Here is a 19,773-nt window from a genome sequence, read left to right on the forward strand (position 1 = left end):
TTTTTTCCTTTTCATCTAATACCAAAGGCACTGCTGTGGTTCTGAATCGCTGCATGGAGGCTGGATGGGGTTAAGGGCTAATAAACTGAGGTTTAATCCAGATGGAGACGTTCCTGTTTAAAAACGAGGTGAACCCTAGAAAAGGGATTCACTCCCCTTGAAGAATCAGGTTCACAGGCTGGAAGTCTGCTCCTGAAGGCAGCTTTATACCTGGATGACCAGGTGGCAGTGGTGGTCAGAAGTGTCTTTGGCCAGCTGAGGCTGGTACACCAGCTGCACCCATTCCCAAGGAAATGGACATCTGGGTTATTGTAACAGTCTACATGGGCTATGACTGAGGAAAGTCAAAGTGTGGGCAGTTAACCTTTAAAACTTTAAATCGTTTCTGTCCAGGATACCTTAGGGACCACCCTCTCCCCAGATCATCCTGCTGGCTCCCTAAGGTCTGAAAGAGAGGCTCTTCTGTGTCTCATCTAGAGCAGAAGCACGTCTCAGTGGTATAATAAGATAGGGGATCTTCACAGTGACTGTTTCCAGATTATGGAATGCCTTGCCCATTGTGTATTGTTTACACTGAGTTGCAGCAGCTCTTCAGAGTTTCACACAGGGGACACTCCTAGCCCTACCTGGAGACACCAGAGATTGAAACCTCCTGCATGCAAAGCAGGTGTTCTAGCACTGAGCTATGGCTGCCGATTCCTGTCTCTTTGATTTGTAAACAACTTAAGACTTTTTCTTAAAAATACTGGGTGGCATATACAATTATCTAAATAAATAAATGCATCGTTTTATATATTGTTGCTTTTATAAAACTGAACTTTAAATGTTGTAAGTTGCTGTGAGTGGTGCTCTTGTACTAGAAGGAAGAGATATACCGGTAAATGTTTTTGGAAGCAAAATAAAATAGTCTTGAGAGTGTGAGGCACCACTGTGCCCTCTGTTGGTGTGCATACCTCTTTTGCTGCCAAGTGTGCGGGACGCTGCACACTATAGAACTGAACATGAGGGCAGTGACAAAGGAGAAGAGAACCAGATAGATAAGTCCTTCCACACCATCATAGCAGAAGCCCGTCAGAGATTGTATGTAATCCTAAAAGGAGAGAAACAGAGCAAACTCTTTCAAGCTCAAGATGGAAGGCAACACTGCCACCTGGCTTCCCACCTGCACAATTCCTCCATTCAAGCATGTGTAGTGACATTTTGTTTTATTTTGTGAGACCGCCAAGGGAGCTTTTAAAAAAAATGGCTCACCTTCTAAAACTGCACTTTAAAAAACGCAAAAATAATGCAACGGTATAAATAATAAGAAAAGAAAAAAGAAATTCAAACCATATACCTGTAGCTCTTGAGTGTATTGCTGTAATACATTAAGCATGTTGTTACAGGTCACAGCAATAATTTATAAATATCATCTATTTTTATTTCCCAGGTATCACATGAGGATGCTCCAAAGGAAATCAGAGCTGAAAGAACTTGAACAAGCAGTAGATGCTCACTTTTCACCCTAATGCTTTCTACAGAGACAAATACAACACATAGGTATACACTTGAGAGCTATCATGGCATAGTAGCCAAGAAGCTAAGCCAGGAACCAGGAAATCACCAGTTCAAATCCCACCTCTGCTAGGGACTGAACTAGGTAGTCTTAGGCAAGCTGTTCTCCCTCAGCCTCAAAACTACCCACCTGCAATGTGCAGAAAATGATAAACCTTGCATGGTTGTTGTAAGGATTACAGAGCTAACACATACAAGGTACCCCTGAACAATGCTAAGTATTATTAAAGTTACAAGCACACTAGAAAGAAGAGGAAACACACACTTCTCTCTCCGGCTGTTGCTTTACAAAATCAGTCATAGGTAAATATGTACATCATAATCCAGGTGTGCTGCTGTCCTGCCTTCAGGTCCCTTCAGCTTTACACAGAAACATTATCAAATCGTTGCAGTGTATCTTTGGTGCCAAGGAAAGGCCAAAATGGCATGCCAACATTGTTTTTTCCTCTAATGGGGAAGGCCACCAGATTCAGCTCATGTGAAAGTATGTGCCGCTCATGGTGTTCAAATGCCCTTGTTGCACAGTGAAGCTCAAGATGAGACAAGCTGCCTTGGGCTGAACGCAGTGTTCTCTGTCTGCAAGTGCTCTTGCGCTAGTGGAGAAGTGAGTTTTAATGTTGTGCAACAAAGGAATCCAGCTTATGCATTCTTGCACAACAACATCCCACTGGTGCAAAACATATCAGGAGCGGAACAAAAACACTACTATGTGACTTTAACTTAGCGCTACATACAGTACAACCTCTAGTTTCCTTGCAAAAAATACAATTGGGGCCCACCTGGCTTTCTATATTCTGTCCTTTCACAGTACACCATATCCCAGCTTTTCACACCACAGCTCTATAGCTACAAGCACCAAGTGATTTACTTTATTTCCTGCCCATTGGTACTCACCAAATGCAGACTCCGACAGTCCACCAGGGCAGTCAGGTGCTGCAGGTTGCTTTCGGTGGTATTCAGAACTCCCTGGATTTGACTGATGTGCTCCTAAAAGCAAAGACGGTAGACAGGAATTGGAATGCAAAGCTTGGCATTTTCTTTACTGGGTTTGTGGAAAGGAATAATTCATCAAGCTTTACCTTGGAAGCGGGGTATTCTTTGATGGCAGACTTCATCAGCTCCAGCACATCATCTTGCATTTCTACCAGGACCTTGTGGCTTCCTGACAGCTTCTGCTCAACACAAACATCATACCTCAGTCATCAGGGCCAAGGCAAGTCAGCATCAATGCAATGGCTAGATCTCGATTTGACAAGCTGCCCTAAATTATTGAGGCACTGTCTAGAAGAGTGGCCACCAGCACCCTACACAGGAGAACCGTAGTGTGTCACACTATGAATCAGAAGCCGGCAGAATGGGGGTGGAAGGCCCCAGGTTCAAATCCCCCCCCCCCGGCATAAGGTTTACAAGGTGACTTTGTCAGCCTAAGGTGCCTCGCAAGCTTTCTGAGAGAGCAAAGGCAAAGGCCTTTTGTGAAAACAAGACTCCGAAACAAAAAAAGGCAGTCTTTATTGTGGAATTTTGTGCTTCTTTCCAGGTCTGCAGGTTTTCTATGTACGTGTATACATTGGAAAGTGGGTGGCAAAATTCAGAGTTGGTGTTCCATGTTTGTAAAGAAAACACACTCCAATTAGCAAACTACAGGCACACCAAAGTTTTCATTACATAAACACACCCTGTGGTTTGCTTGTTTTCCTTGTATTATGATTTGTTTTTTAAAAATATGTGGAGGAGACACAAATTTTGAAGTCTGAATTGTTTTCAAACGTTGTGCCAGGGAGATTAGTTTTACGTACCAGACCTTTGGGCTTTTGCTGCAATACCCTGCGTGATTGCTACAGAGATAATTTACTAGAGAGCCTGACCCCCTGAGAGAAGACTGGGTGACTAACCAGGTTGCTGTCCCCATAGGGATCATTTTTGGTTTCTGCACATGGAAGGGGGTTGTGTGGTGACCTGAATTTGAAGACATGGGTCAGTTTCCATCACAAATAGCTGTTTCTACATTAATTAAGAGTCCCTCCTTGCTGCTCCCCTAATCAAATATTGGCGAGCGTTTCCTGGCATTTGCTTTGAGAGCAGATGAGATCATAGTGAGACGTAGTGAATGGCCAATCCTCCTGCCCATTGTTCTCACTACATTCGTTTGGGCTCTCCTTTTTAGTAGCAGATGAAAAATACTCTGACGTTTTGGAGAAGCTAGCCTGGAGACTTGCTGTTAAGACTCCCGGTCATGTCAAAGTACAGCTTAGTGAAAGAGAAGTGTGTGGGTTAAGGAACTCACCTGCTGAAATGGATTTAGGGAGCCAGCATTGCAGACAAGGTAATAGTTCAGAGTATCTGTCAAAAGGGAAGACAAAAGAAGGGGTAGCAATCAAGGCTTCATATCGAGCTCTGGTTACAGCTTGCTAGTCCTGTAATACCTGAATATTTTGTTCTGAACAACCTGCCAAACAGGTATGCCCCAGAAAAACTGCCAGAGGGGTGGTAGGATTTGGCATGAAACAAAGCTCAATGAATCTTCAAAAATGAATATTCTCAAATGTGATGGTATTTTAAAAATATTGCTACCACACAAAATTTCTCTCCTGCAGGTCACATCTGTGACACCGTATTAAAGAGACATGGCTATTAAAAAATACTAATTAACTAATCACATGACTTTTTTGGAGAAGCTATTCAAAAGTATCATACCACTAAGAGCCGACAGTCTTCCTCTAACCTCTGCATCAAACATAATGCATGATGCTCTCCCTCCTAATACTCATGGAGTGTAAAAAAGGCTTTAAAAAGTATATATACAGTGGTACCCCGTGTTATGTACGCGATCCATTCCGGATTGTGCTACGTAACATGGGCGTGCTTAACACGAACATCCGAAGAAAATAAAAAACCCGGAAGTTCGTGCGTTTTTGCGCTTCTGCGCACCTGCGAGTTGTGTGCGCTCCAGGGAGGACTTCCGGGTTGCGGAGGTCTGTAAGTCGAATGTACGCAACATGGAATGTATGCAACTCGAGGTATGGCTGTATATTAAAAGCACTGAACAAATATTTGAACAGATAAAAATGCTGGTATTGGGGTGGGGGGACAAAACAGGTAGACTGACTGAAGAACTGGATGGGGGGCAGAAAAGAGCCAGGAACAAAAGGGGGGGGGGGAGAAAGAGTTCAACCTACACCAGACGCCCTGCATCTCTCTCTCTCTCTCTCTCTCTCTCTCTCTCTCTCTCTCTCACACACACACACACACACAAACACACACACACACACGTGAGAAAGCAGACTTTCTTTTACTCTCAGGTGTATGAGACTGAAGAAAAATTGATTACTTGAGCATGAGTTAACTTGAGCTGGCCAGTCATTTCTTGCATGCAGAAGGACTGACATTCCCCGCTGTGCAAAGGACAGTGTGCCAACGGCAATAAACGCAACTGCCAATCTGATAAAAGGAAGCCCAACAAAGAGCTGCTTCTTGGGCACCAGCTTCAGATAATTTTTCTGAGAAGGCAAGAGCTGCATTAAGGCACTTAACTTTGGTATAACATCCAGAAGAGGACCTACCTCAGGTTGATACAATACAGAATAAAGTCCTTTTTAAAACATGAGAAGGGCCCTCACACTGCTTTCTCACCCAATTGCATATACAAGCACTACTACTACTACTACTACTACTACTACTACTAATAATAATAATAATAATAAAATAATAATAATAGGCTTCTACATCATTCCTAAATACTGTCACTGAAAAGGAAAGGAAAACGAGCTCATACAACATTTCACAGCCTGGCTTTTAATCCTTTCTTGCTACAGCTGCGGTGGGAGGGAGTTACGCACAACCAACCATTTTCTCCCAAAACCATTTGCCCTGTCAGAGCTGCTCTGAACCGGTTTTAATGCGATTCCCATTTCTCACCCTTAGTCTCTTTGGCTCTGCTTCCATGCCTCCTTCATAAGGCACAGTCACGGACAACAGCCACAAGCAAACAAATTAAAAAATAAGGAAGCCATAAGGAAGCCTATGGGACTTTTATTTTGGTCTACACATCCTGCACATGGCGAAAAGGAGGTGTGGGGGGGGGGAAGCAGTTATTCTAACTGACCATGGTTTTGCAGGGGAAGAAACAGCCAGAAAAGGGGGCAGGAGCCAGCAAACAGAGCAGGCCAGACTTTCTCCTTGTTTCACTGCACTTACCATTAATATTGAACACACTGTTTCCAGAAACCAGTGCACACGCTGGAGAGACAGCTTCACATGGGGCTGCCTGCCTGCTAACCAGGGAACCTGACAGCTGTTATTTATAATTCATTAGCCTGCTTTGGGGCTGCTTCCAGCTGCTGCAACTTCTCTCACCCACTGAATTTCCCTTTGGGAGGACTTGCGCTTGCAGCTCAGCTGAGCCAATCCAATGGTAATCAGCAGAAACTGGGGAAGTAGCAGGACTCCTGCGTCTGTTCCCCAAAAGGGGTTTTGCCATGAATGACTAGGAATGGACAACTATCCATCAGACTAAGCACTTGACCCGAAGAAAAAAGCCTGTGTATCCAGGTCTGTATTCATGAGCAGGCCTTTCCAGAGCAAGAGCAGAGTCAACATATCAGCACTGTGTCCAAAACTGTTCCTCTACACATGGTGATGCACTCTCATGTATGCATCAAGTCACAGGGGGAAATAGCAAATAATTCAAGTGAAACTTAACACCCCTAGATTCTACTGGTGTTAACTGTGTGATCTTGGTAAGGCTATGGCTTGGGGTAAACATGTGTATGTCTATTCAAACCTCTACTGTTAAAGAAGAAGTCATTTATTTACACATTGCCCTTCATCCTACGGGATCCCAGGGCTGTGAACACACAAGACAAAACAATGCAGCAATTAATTAAAAATGTAATTGAAACACCACGCTAGGCTAATAAAACAATTCAGCAGGAGCATAGCCATGCTCACTTACAGGCCTCGAGCAAAGGTTGTGTGAACAGATGTGTCTTAAGCTGTCATCCACAAACCATCAGTGCCAAGGGCAGCCTTTATCTCTAGAGCAGAGGAAGTTCCACAAATTGAAGGGCTGCAGCCCATGATAACTGGTTATGGGAATGCTGCTCCGGGCAAGAAACCACAGGTCTGACTTTAGGGCACAGACCAGACATTCTTTCAAAATGCCACAAGAATAAGAAGAAGAGTTTGGATTTGATATCCTGCTTTATCACTACCAGAAGGAGTCTCAAAGCGGCTAACATTCTCCTTTCCCTTCCTACCACACAACAAACACTCTTGTGAGGTGAGTGGGGCTGAGAGACTTCAGAGAAGTGTGAGTAGCCCAAGGTCACCCAGAAGCTGCATGTGGAGGAGCGGAGACACAAACCCGGTTCCCCAGATTACGAGACTACCACTCTTAACCACTACAACACACTGGATTGATGCACACAACACACCTCTTGGATGAGCTCATGGCCAGATATGGATGGGGAGTGCTGCAGAGAAGCATGCAGGCTTAGGTAGTCTAGAGCTGCCTTAGGTGACTATTGAACGCATCAATGAAATAAAGACATGCTGCTCCACACAGCATTGGATTAGTAATTTGGAGGAGTAGCAGTATCCCAGCAGTGATCAACAGATTTGAGAAGCAGGTGCACTCTATTCTTGGAGCATTCATATAGCTTGAATTATATTGTCACAGGCCAGACTCTTAGGTATGCCCAGAATAGCTTGCTATACTTTTCATTCAGTGCTTGCCTTGACCCACTTCCCATGTTTCTGCTTGAGCACCAAAGCAGAAACATGGGAAGTGGGTCAAGGCAAATACCTCATAGAATCCATGTCACACAAGCCATGTAGCCCATATTGATCTTGTATATTGCCACATGTGATGTGGACATGCAGGGATGGGGTGGGCTCTGGATGCAGATGTGTCTCTACTGCACACAGACAACTCTGGATGACTTCAGGACATTAGTGTGCTTGCCTGCACCTCAGTGATCCAAAGAGAGCGACAATTCTGGTGAGAAGGAGTGAAAAGTCTCTGTTTAAAGCCAGTTTTCTGAGAGGGGCATATCACACGTCATCAGCAAAGTGGGCTGCTCTTATGCGAGCCTGGAGAAATCAATAATTCAGTGCAACTACCCAATGCATGAAGTTGTGCTGTGCGTGCGTCTGACTCGTCTATTGGGTGGGGGGGATGCCACACTGACAGTTCTGGAAATTGAAATCCTGTTTGCAGAACGTGCATAGCATAAGTGGATGGGAGAACAGGCTGCCCTGTCAGCATCCCTCAAACACCACCTCGAAATCCCCCACCCCCACAATAATTCAGTCTATGCTGTCTATCTGGTTTTGGGTTCAACATCCGGGGAGAACAGAAAGGTGTTGTGGAGAAAGGGATTGTTATAATTGAGTGCAAACCTTGATTGAAAGGGGACGGGGAAAGATTCAACACTATATAGGGGGCAGAGGTGATTAAGGAGGACCCCCCCCCCCCGACTGCATTTCAGAAGGAATGGCTATGATGGGACCCATGAAGCTTACGGTTAATTAATTAATTTTATTTATTTCATAGAATTTGTACACCGTTTGATTGTAAAGCACCTCCAAGCGGTTTGCAAAAAGATAGAACAATAAAATGGAGGTGAATTCACAACCATACTTTAAAATACAGTGGTACCTCGGTTCTCGAATGCAATCCATTCCAGAAGACCATTTGACTTCCAAAACGGAGGCACAAAGGGCTGTCTGCAAATTCAGTTGAGAAAATTGAAAAACATGCAGCAGAAGTCATTCGACATCCAAGGTGCATTCAAAAATGGAAGCATTTACTTCTGGGTTTTCGGTGTTTAGGTTCCGAAAGGTTCGTCAACAGACGTTCGAGAACCGAGGTACCACTGTATAAAGGTAAAGGGAACCCTGACCATTAGGTCCACTCGCGGACGACTCTGGGGTTGCGGCGCTCATCTCGCTTTATTGGCCAAGGGAGCCGATGTACAGCTTCCAGGTCATGTGGCCAGCATGAATAAGCTGCTTCTGGCGAACCAGAGCAGCGCATGGAAACGCCGCTTACCTTTGCGCCGGAGCAGTACCTATTTATCTACTTGCAGTTTGATGTGCTTTCGAACTGCTAGGTTGGCAGGAGCAGGGACCGAGCAAGGGGAGCTCACCCCGTCACGGTGATTCGAACCGCCGACCTTCTGATTGGTAAGCCCTAGGCTCTGTGGTTTAACCCATAGCACCACCCACTGTATACAAAAGTTTAAATGCCGGTGTTCACACAGCACAGGAAGAGGTCCAAACACCAAGAGGTCTGCTTGTGCCTTGCCCTTGTCAAAACTTGTTTGCTGCCAAGTGAAGACGGTAATTTGGAGTAGAGAATCAGCAGAGGGAAGAGGTTTTTAACCCTTTCCCCACTTGCTGCATCTCCGCTCCAGATCACTAGGGAGTGGGGTGTCCTGAAGTAAAGGAATGATGGGGTGGTGGTAACTAACCACACACTTCCCCACTCCAAATCAATCCCTTGCAAAATGAATGTTCTCACTTAGAAGTAGTATATTGGTTTTTCCGGCTCAGAGGGGATTATGACAGTACATGTATGAAGACCAATGGTGATGAGCTCAGAGTCCTTGACAACTCCTAATTAAGGGGAAGCGTCCCCACGCTCTCTAATTACTTCCCTCCTCCGCCCAGCACAGAAATGAGAGACTTTTCAACCCAGATACATGGCGTCTGATGCAGCATCATTCCAGTCAGTTATCCGGACACAAACATCTTATTGTACATCACCTCTGAACTTTACTGAATCACTTGGTAATAAAACACAATCAGTTGGAAGGACTGGGGCTGGCAAATGGCCTCCTGCCTTGAAAACATACATATTGGCTGCACTGGGGTTCCCCTAGCAGTGCAAGATGATTATCCCATCAGCGTCCAACTCTATTGGCCTTATCATACTTAATGAATACTAGATGAGCTGAGCATATAATAATCTAGCCTTCCTACACACCAAATTGCTTCATTTCCCTCTGCTCCATTCCCCCCACTCCAAACAGCATGGGGGGGGGGAGAATCTCATCTCATCTCTAAACTGTGAGTGGAGAAGATGATACACTTAATCAGATTATCTTCTGCACCATTTACTCTGCTTAGATTTGAAACATGCCAACATAATTTGAGTATATTTAAAAGCATTTCAATTTCTGCTATTGATTGTTGTTGTTTTCCAACACGAGGAAAAATGCCACACTATCCTACAATTAAATGCAACTATGGATATAAGGATCATGCATCATACAGAAGATCACATCTATCGGTCTGGCTGGGGTGCTATCAAAACAAGCAATTTATATCCCTGATTAGGAAAAGCAAGCTTGATTTTAATTTCAAATTTTCTCCAGTCAAGTTACTTATGGAGAATTCCCCTATCAAAAGCTCTCCAGCTCAAGGATCTCTTCTGTATTTCTGAAACTCAAGTTGCCTTAGCTAGTCCTGGGTCTTGGCAAAGGGGAGACCCATCTGGCCCCATCCATCCACCAAAGTAGGACCAGTTTGCTTCCCCATACCCAGCCAGAAAAACAAGAACACACTGAGCTCCAAATGGTAGTTACCTGGAATTGCAGAACTGAAGGGAAGCATTTCTCTGGCTAGGAGACTTAGGGCACTGGAAGACTGACTCCCAGGAAGTACATCATGACAAGGGGTAGATCAATGTTGCTGGTTGACGGAGCAGCTGCTGCCACCCTTGCTTTCCTCTTCCCTCCCCATTCCTTTTTCCTTTTGTGTTATGCCTAGCAGATTGTGAGTCTGTAGGCAGAAACTACCATATATAGACAATTCTGAAGTTGCAGGTATAGAACACAAGGTGCCTTCTCTTCTGGAATGCATCTATTTTATGGAATCAGAAAAGCTTCCAAGGCAAAAACAAGCAAGAAAAAACTGTTACCCGTGTAACATTTGCTGCAATTGTATGGACATTTACCATCTCTTTCAGGGTATATATCAGGGACTAGCAGCTGAAGTTGCAGGGAGGAGGGTTAAAAAAATAAACAAGAAACACATACCACTGAGGAACACCCAGCTGTCATCCCCATTAGTCAAGTGGGGGGATATATGTGGATGGTTAGTGGCTGCAAGGGAACCTTTGGACAGCCCACCCTTGGGGGAGAGATACTGCCTGGCATATCCCAAAGTAGCTCTTCCAGAAAAACTAGTCACTGGCCAAAATTTTATATTTGCCCAAATTGCCCCAAAATGCTTTGCAGTGGTTCTGCAATTGCTGTGCTGCCCCCTTGTGCACTTCTAGTCACCTTAGCCTTAGTATGTGGCTTGGCACTCCTGTCTTGAGTAGATTCTGGGGACACTGTTATGGAGGCCCCTTTCCACAGCACCTCTACTCTCTTGCTTGCAGCACAGAGTTATTAGGGGGGGGGATAGTCCTTGCCTTTTGGAACATGGACTGAATGCTTCCCCACCACCACCACCACCACCTTCCATGTCTAAAGACATGGCTATATCATGTTTATTTTTACAGATGGGTTAATAAAACCAGGAGTTGTTTATGCATTATAAAGAAACAAATCTTTGTTGGCGGGGATAGGGGATAATCTTAAAGCACCAGTTACTAACGAATGTTGTTTCCGTGTACACAGTAAGATATCAATGCAGATATACAGCTGCTTAAAAATAAATAAACAGAAAGCTAAACCACATTGTTGACAGAACTATCCCTGCCATGAAGGAAGTCTGCAAAGCCCCATTAGAATCCTGCACAAGGGCCACAGCTGTCACCTGCTCACCCAAGGAGCAGTTCAGCCATCTATTCTGCCTCCCCCTTTCCTGCCTCGACTGCTATCGAAGCACCGTTTTGTCAAATGGACCGTTACCTACCGAGACCCAAATTGAAGGCATCATTCATCTGCTGCCTTTCTCAGTCTAGATGAGGTGAGGCAAAGCCCAAGAGAGCACATTACTCAGCTAAGGTGTTCAATTACCCCTTTGTCACAGATGTGTCAAGAACCTCTGCTACTAAGCCTAACAAATTAGTACAGAGAGCTCAGGCTTCCCAGGGCTAAACACAGCTGAATACTGAGTTTATACAAAGACCCTGAGGCAGGAAACCCTGGATTTCAGCATTTGTGAACATTTGTGTACAGAGATTTCAGTATTTCTCTACTTCATCCCCCATTTCTCTGAATTTGTAGAGCAGAAGAACAGAAACCACAGCTAATGCCATTTAACAAATAATCACCGATTCAAATTTAAACCAATTTTAAATCAGTGGTGTCTCCTGGAAAAGAGGGTTTGTCTATAAATAAATGTCTATGGATTCTGAAAACACGAAATAGATGTTTTTCTTATATTTGGTTCAGGATGAAAAACATAATTTGTTATATGTCTTCAAGCTATAAATTGTATTTAGATATAACAAACATTTTCATTGTTTTATTTCTTTATAAGCAGTGTTAGAAACTCAGATATATAAGCTAGGCGCCAAATGGCTCCTTATACCAAGGTGTGTGAAAACCTTCAAGATCCAATGATCTCCAGGCAGGCACCAGCAGGTGTCAGGCCCCATCTTGATGCCCAGGCATCTTCACATGGTCACAAGTGGCTGATAGCCAGGTGCAAAATGTGCCTAGCACCTGGCTAATTTCGAATACTGGTTATAAGCATGGATTTTTACGCTAGAAATCATGGTGGATTGATGGTGCAAAAACTGTTAGCATACTGGAAATGATAGTGGCGGAAAACAATTTATTTATTCTTGGATTGTAACAAAACATTCATTTACTACATCAGGGGGAGAACAGGACAGCTTATTGTAGAATGTCTATCACCTGTTAGCTGACAAAGCTCTTGCAAAAAGGTGGATCTTGGATAATCCAGCAAGGCAGCTAGGTTAATCTGTCTATTTATTTTAAGAATCATGCAAGTCCTAATTAATCTGTGTTAACTGTTAAGAGGCACTGAGCACACAGTTTTGTGTTGTAGATTTAAACACATACACCAGTGGTCCACTGGGATTCTTTCGTTGTTTAATGTTTTACTGCTGTTGCACTTGAATCTGAATTTCCAAAAAATGTCAATACAGTCCCATACTACACTTTTAAGGAAACATTATATTCTCTCTGTCTTAATTTTCCAGCCTATTTAACTGCCCTTGTCTGGCATGACAGTGGACTGCATGCTTTTAAACTTGAGATGCTCACTAGTTCTGGCTTTTATTTTGCTTTCAAAAGAGATCTCATATTCCCAGAACTACAAAAAGCCAAGATCAATCCACAGAAACATAAATCACAGTTTTGACACATGAATGGATTTCCTGTTGTTTACATAGCCATCATACCAAATCCACTTGCATCTATTTGTGTGGAGTCACCAACACGGTATGAACAGTGGCTACTTTGAATTTTATTTCCACCAACTGGGCTTCTTTCCTTTTATACAGAACTCATTTAAGCAATCACAGGTTCTTTAAGGAAACTGGTCAAAGCTGAGGCACAATCCCTCAATCAGTCAACCAGATTCTCACACAGATATCTACACATTCACCCATAAAAACAAAACCTTGCATATCCCTTGTCTCATATGCTTCCACAAAGACCTTGGACAACCCCTTGGTCACACACTGTTTTATTGGGATAACTAGGACTTGGGGGTAGAGATACTACAATGCCCATATCAGAGGACCTTCTTTGAAGCTGCCAGCTGTCATTGCCTTGCTGTTCTGCTGCACTGGAAGCCAAGACATCCGGGTCATGCCATAGTGTATTCAATGGAGACAAAAGGGCCAGAGGAGGGGGAAAGGCAAAGGAGGAATACAGTACCCTGACACCAAAGCTTATGCCAGGCTTCAGTTCACTGAGATGAACCAAGGTTCTGGTGACATGGGCCATCCTCACACCTCCTACCCTTCTTCAACCTAACCCTCCATTTCTTGCCTTTCTACAAAACACAAAATGCAGTCACTTATCACTACCTGTACTTAGCACCGCATAATCCTCTACCACTCTGGAGATGTAGGCATCAGGGTTAACGCAGAAGTCACTGGAACCCTAAAGAGGAGCAGAGGTGACACAAGTAGTAAGAAACACAGGGGGAGAAATAATAGCCATGCAGAGCACAAAAACATTTTATCCCCCACCCCGTTATTACTCTTCCCAATTTGATCTTCAAACGTATCTTTGAAATCATGATTTTATAAAAGCACCCAGTTCTAAGAATGTATGGCACTCCTGCAGAAGATCTACAAGTTCAGGATGTCAGGTTTCTATCCAACCATCTGGATATGATGAAAGATGCACACCTAATCTCATCTACCTGCTTTCCACCCACCACCAACAAATATCTATATGTAGAAGATAGCAGATCTAGGGGGAAATTGGCCAGTTTTTGATGTTCAGGAAGGAGTTTTTGTGGTCAAGCATTCAAATATGGAAACTCCCCACCATCAGCACTAACACAATAAACTTTAAGCAGTCCAGTCCAGGAAAAACTTTGCCACTTGATTCTGCTGAAAGTATAAAATTCCTTCCATTTTAAAAGGGGGCACTGGTAGTAGCGACCCTGTTCCTCCAAAAGCTTTTTGTCAAGAAATGATACATATCAACAGCTCCTTGAAGTGTAGAAAAATAAGGCTTCCAGTAATTTTTAAAAATAAAGGCAAAGAAGCTTCATTGTCTCTACACAGGAACAGTGTGTAAACCACAGTCCCACATAGCTGCTACTAGAAGCTACAGCCTTGACTCACTTACACCATGGGTGCAGCGCTTAGAGCTAGAGTAGCCAACATGATGGTGCCAGACTACACCTTCCACCATCCCAGACCATTGGCCAGACCAGCTGGGGCTTGTGGGAGTTGTAGTTCAGCAAACGTCTGGAGGGCTTCATAATACTTATCCTAGCCTGGAGGAATCCCATTATTCCTGGCCCCCACATACTGGCAGAGGGTAGAGGAGAATTTGAGAGATCTCCCATTCTCCCTGCTCTGAATGGCTCGTGCTGCCTTGTTAGGTGCGGGGAGGGGGGGTAAGAGGCATGGGCCTACTGGGCCTTAATTCTTTTGATTGTTAGTTGTTCTACCCAATTTTAATATTGTGACTTTGCACCGTAGTAGTTGTAGTGATAAAAATAAAAATACACATAGGTGCTGCTCCTGTGGTACAGGTTGACTGCACCCTAGGGGTTGTTTTTTTTTTTATCTAGCAGTAAATAATGTGCCAATGGAGAGGCTGGTTCACCTGTCTTCTTAAAGTGCAGTGCAAGGTGTGTGAGTTTTGTGTCATAGCCACTTACCACAGCAACAGCTAACTCCAGACCCAGGGATGCCCAGCTCACAATGAGGGCCAGCACCCCTAGAAGACACACTCTGCAGGAGAAAGAGAAACAGGCTCAGTTTACAGACACCTTGGCTCCATTCTAATACCTTAATCTTAAGTGTAACTTCTAATTTAGAGTTCAAAGCAATAAGGAGGAAGAAAAGTTGCCAAACAATTTACGTTTCTGTAACTGGAAATCTGAAGGAGGAGCTGCTTCAATAAGCATCCTGGCCTCTTTGGTATGGAATAACACTGCTGTATAAATAATTATTTACAGGAAACCTCGAAACAGGCCACTTATGAACAGAACAGTTACTTTGCAGGCAACATGAGCAACGACTGCAGTTCATTTTTTGCCCTATGCCCTTCATTTTTGGAATTGGTGAACTTTCTTCTTTGCTTCCACACCTGAAATGCACAAGACCAAATGCTGCTGCCTCACAACTTTGGTGGGGATTGAAGGAGCAGGACACAAGCAGGATCTGAGTAACATAAGCAGGATCTGAGTAGCATAAGCCAATTCTGCATGTTCAGGATGGCAGCAGATTTGTGTTTCTATTCCACTCTCACTGGCAAACCCCCCCCCCCCCTGAAACTAGAGGACATTTCAAAAATAGCTTTGATTGCAGCTTATTTCTAAACTGGCCAGAGAGCTTTGTTGTGCAAACAAACAAACAAACAAACACTGCATTGAGGGGGACAGTCCAAAAGGGAAAGAGAGAGCTATACACACATCCCTCTGACACTATTACGTTAGTTCTTTGGATCTCAGCCCTTATCACCATTACTGAAAATTCTAAGAACCGGTGTCTACTTGTTAAGTCCAGGTGTCTGGAATTCTTGAAGATTGCCAGTAAAACACTCCAGAAGATACTATGTTAAAGACAGTCTTTTGAACACTAAAACACAGGTTTTCATTATTGTGTATACATGACAATAAGCAAATCCTGTTATTAAATTGTAGGCTCTCCTTTATGCATAGCTAGCTACTTTGGAAAACTACACCCCAGCATCACAAAACCCACTGCACAAATACAAAACAAAAGCCACAACAGAAATAAAGAGATGGGACAATTAATCAAGAAGACGATGACTTGGTTTTGGCATCCCATTGAGTCCTGACTGTGATATCTGAATTGATAAGCCATGGTTTGCAAACAGCTTGCAAACCATGGTTTGAAGCGGGTTTAAACTCATAGTTTGTATGAACTATGGTCTGATGTGAGGATGACTGAATGGAGAAGCTGCGGATGTTTATTTATTAGATACATTTATTACATTTTCTTTACCAGAGGCCCCAAAGCATGTTGCATTATTACAAAACAGTAAAACACAATAAATACAAAAATAATGAATCACTAAAACAGCTTATTCTTTTTTTTCATTTGCCTTCATTTGCTTTTATGTTTAATATTGAATTATTAAGACTGTATTTTTGTTTTAATGGATATTGTTTTTATATTTTACATAGTGTACCCTACTTAAAAATGCTTTTTTAAATGAACAGTTAAGCAGTAGTTACTGCCTTGGCTCTGCCTCCAGATACAGGAGTGAACTCTTGTAGGGGACTGCTGAGAGAAGAGAAACCAAAACATGTAAGAAGCTCTAAACTATGATTTGCATTCTGGTAATTTTGGAAGCTCAAACCATAAATTATGGTTACCATACACCAGTGCTTTTTTCTTAAAAAACGTTTAGGGGTACTCTCATTTTCCTACTCATATTGAAATACTACCCTCATTATTTTTTAAAAATAATTTTTATTGAATTTTCAAATTATAACAACAAATTTTCCACAAATCTTAATTGAATAATTTATATATCCCCATTTCTTCCCTCCCCCCCTTTGGCTTCCCCCGTATTTCCATATTGATTTATTAAACAAATTCTATACCCTGCTAATTTTGCCTTATATAGTTGTGAAAGTTTAGTCAAAACCTTTGACTAAAAGAACCCAGAGAGAACTTGCTGCAAGACAGACCCAAAAAAGAAAATAACAGAACACCACTAGTAATCACATACAACTCCCAAATTAAAACAGTACAACGCATCATCAGAGATCTACAACCTCTCCTAGACAATGACAGTTCTCTTTCTCAAGCTCTGGGAGGAAGACCCTACATCGCCTACAGACAGCCACCCAATCTCAAACAGCTCCTCACCCACAATAATACTACAACAGGACTCAACATGGACACTGGTACCAGAGCCTGCAATAAACCCAGATGCCAACTTTGCTGCCACATAAACCCGGACAACACCATTACTGGTCCCAACAACATCAAACATACCATCTCAGGACTATTTAATTGCTCATCTTCCAACATTGTGTATGCAATCAAATGCCAACAGTGCCCTTCAGCTCTCTATATTGGACAAACAGGCCAAACCCTACGCCAAAGGATAAATGGACATAAATCTGATATCAGGAATCACAAGACAGAGAAACCAGTAGGAGAACACTTCAATCTCCCAGGACATTCTATAAAAGATCTCAAAGTAGCTGTCTTAATACAAAGAAATTTCAGAAATAAACTGGAAAGAGAAGTGGCTGAATTACAACTAATCACCAAACTTAAAACCACGGAGAAACCTGGTCTGAACAAAGACATTGGATTCTTATCTCATTATACATAACAAAGCTATCTTTAGCCATCTCACCACTTGCCTTTCCCTGCAAGACTAATTACAGCCGTTAAGAGTCTTCAACAGGTTTTCCACACCTATCAGCTGATCACCCATTCCCACCACCCTTCTGAGCAATACCCCTCCCCACTCCCTCACTATATTTAAGGATCTGGTGACTTCTGTTTCAGTGTATCTGAAGAAGTGTGCATGCACACGAAAGCTCATACCAGGAACAAACTCAGTTGGTCTCTAAGGTGCTACTAGAAAGAATTTTCGATTTTGTTTTGACTATGGCAGACCAACACGGCTACCCACCTGTAGTCAAAACCTGCCAATGAGTCCAAATCTTTATACTGTCATTTTATATAGTTTATAAATGGTTCCCACTCTTTTTTGAAATCAATGTTGTCTCTCTCATGTATCCTCTCTGTCAGCTTAGCCAGTTCCACGTAGTCCATAAGCTTAGCTTGCCATTCTTCCTTTGTTGGCGTTTTCTCTGTTTTCCATACTTGTGCTAATAAAATTCTTGCTGCTGTTATCGCATACATAAACAACCTCCAATTTCCCTCTCTTATATCATGATATAAAATTCCAAGCAGGAAAGATTCTGGTTTTTTAACAAAGGTTTTTTTCGACATTTTTTTCAATTCATTATATATCATTTCCCAATATTCTTTAACCTTCTTGTATTCTCACCATACATGAAAAAGTACCATCTTTCTCTTTACATCTCCAACAGAAATACTACCCTCATTGAGGCCAAACCTAGATTGTTTAGGGGTATGCGTACCCCTGCGTACCCCCCAGAAAAAAGCACTGCCATACACCATGACTTAAAAGCTGCTTTTGGTATGATGTCTGAATTGGACCAAAATATATATACACTGGGTTTAAATTCTTCACAGGGTACATTGTTATATGGTATTGATGATACAGCTATGGGCTATCACCTGGTCTCAAGTACTTCCTTTCTTGGTAAGATGACTGAGTGGAGGAACAACTGTAGATATTCCTGGATGACACTGCATCCATGCCAGTCTGGGGTCAGGTCTGAGTTTGGGGCTCAATTATCACCCTGATGGATGACCTTTGTAGAGGGGAGGACAGGGGGAGTGGATGCTCCTTCTGCTCAATTTCTCAGCAGTTTCAAAATCCCCGCCTCTTGCACACACAAATTATGACCTTGTTCTGCCATATGTATTTGCAGCCTGGTCCTATGTATAGTTACTCTGAGGTCTTGACCCACTGATTTCATGAGCACATACTCCCAGATCACAGAGGAAAAGTTTGCATTTAGATCAATGGAATTATGCAGTACCACCAAAGCACCAACTGTGTAAAAGAGGTATGTAAATCCTTGAAAATGTCAAGTTCTAGCCACATCTTGTGACTTCTCAAGTCATAATGAAAACCATCACGTGTTATTGTATGATTTTAACTTGTCAAAACAAGGGCTTTAATTTACACAGCTTGATCTTTTTTTGTGCAATACACTTTCACAAGCAATAAGGAAGCTACAGATATGCAATCTTCTGACTCCATTAATCAACTGTGTGGATAAGTAAGTTTCTCCTGAACCACAGAATGGTAGCTGCTGTTTTGCATTACGTTTAAGCACCTCAATGCCTTCCTTTATCAGTTTTACCCTTTTGTTTCCAAGAAACACATTCTTCATGGTAAGCATTCCCCGTCCTGCCCCCAACATGCCTGGATTTAAAGCCTCTGTAATGTGAGATCCATCTCTAAATTAAATACACAAGTTCAACTTCTGAGTGCATAATGATACACTTCAAATGACCAGTATGCAGGTGAACTGTGCATCATCTTAACCATATTAAAAGGTCTATTGCAATAAGGACATCCCCACTGGTAAGATCAAAGCACACCATAGGGACTTGGCAGCTTTTAAGATGTGGCATTTCCAACCCATACATGCATGGGTCTAATTCTGCACCACTAGGAGATATCTTCAACCAGAAACGTAGTACTGCGTTTACCTTTCTTATCCATGGAGGGTACACCAGAGACCATTAGAATTACATTCACTTTGAAGAACATTTTCTCATCTTTCCAAGTTCAAAGATGGACACAAGCACAGTGCAACTGTGCAACAGTTACATGAATGCACTTTCTTGTTAAAGCCTCCCAGAAAAAGCCACGGCCCTGTCAGAAAAAACTCCAATTGGCCTTTTTGAATGCAGCAAGCATCGCTCACTGAGTAAACACTCCTTAATAGTGTATGGAAGACTTGAAGCGCACAGAACTGAAGATTAAAACAAGCTCATTTTAATAT

General features: G+C 42.8%; 1 protein-coding gene across 2 annotated transcripts in view; it reads right to left on the reverse strand.

Annotated features, from left to right (window-relative positions):
* The window catches only part of TTYH3 (tweety family member 3), an 80,037-nt gene that overhangs the window by 11,794 nt on the left and 48,470 nt on the right, over positions 1-19,773 (reverse strand). For both annotated transcript variants that reach the window (XM_033167272.1, XM_033167273.1), the window contains exons 6-11: positions 14,830-14,902; positions 13,514-13,589; positions 3,839-3,894; positions 2,634-2,726; positions 2,449-2,541; positions 954-1,090 (exon numbers count right to left, since the gene is read on the reverse strand). In XM_033167272.1, coding sequence (XP_033023163.1) covers positions 954-1,090; positions 2,449-2,541; positions 2,634-2,726; positions 3,839-3,894; positions 13,514-13,589; positions 14,830-14,902 — 528 coding nt within the window. The remainder of the gene's footprint in view (positions 1-953; positions 1,091-2,448; positions 2,542-2,633; positions 2,727-3,838; positions 3,895-13,513; positions 13,590-14,829; positions 14,903-19,773) is intronic.

This window comes from Lacerta agilis, chromosome 13, assembly GCF_009819535.1.
Source record: "Lacerta agilis isolate rLacAgi1 chromosome 13, rLacAgi1.pri, whole genome shotgun sequence".
NCBI classification, from domain to species: domain Eukaryota; kingdom Metazoa; phylum Chordata; class Lepidosauria; order Squamata; family Lacertidae; genus Lacerta; species Lacerta agilis.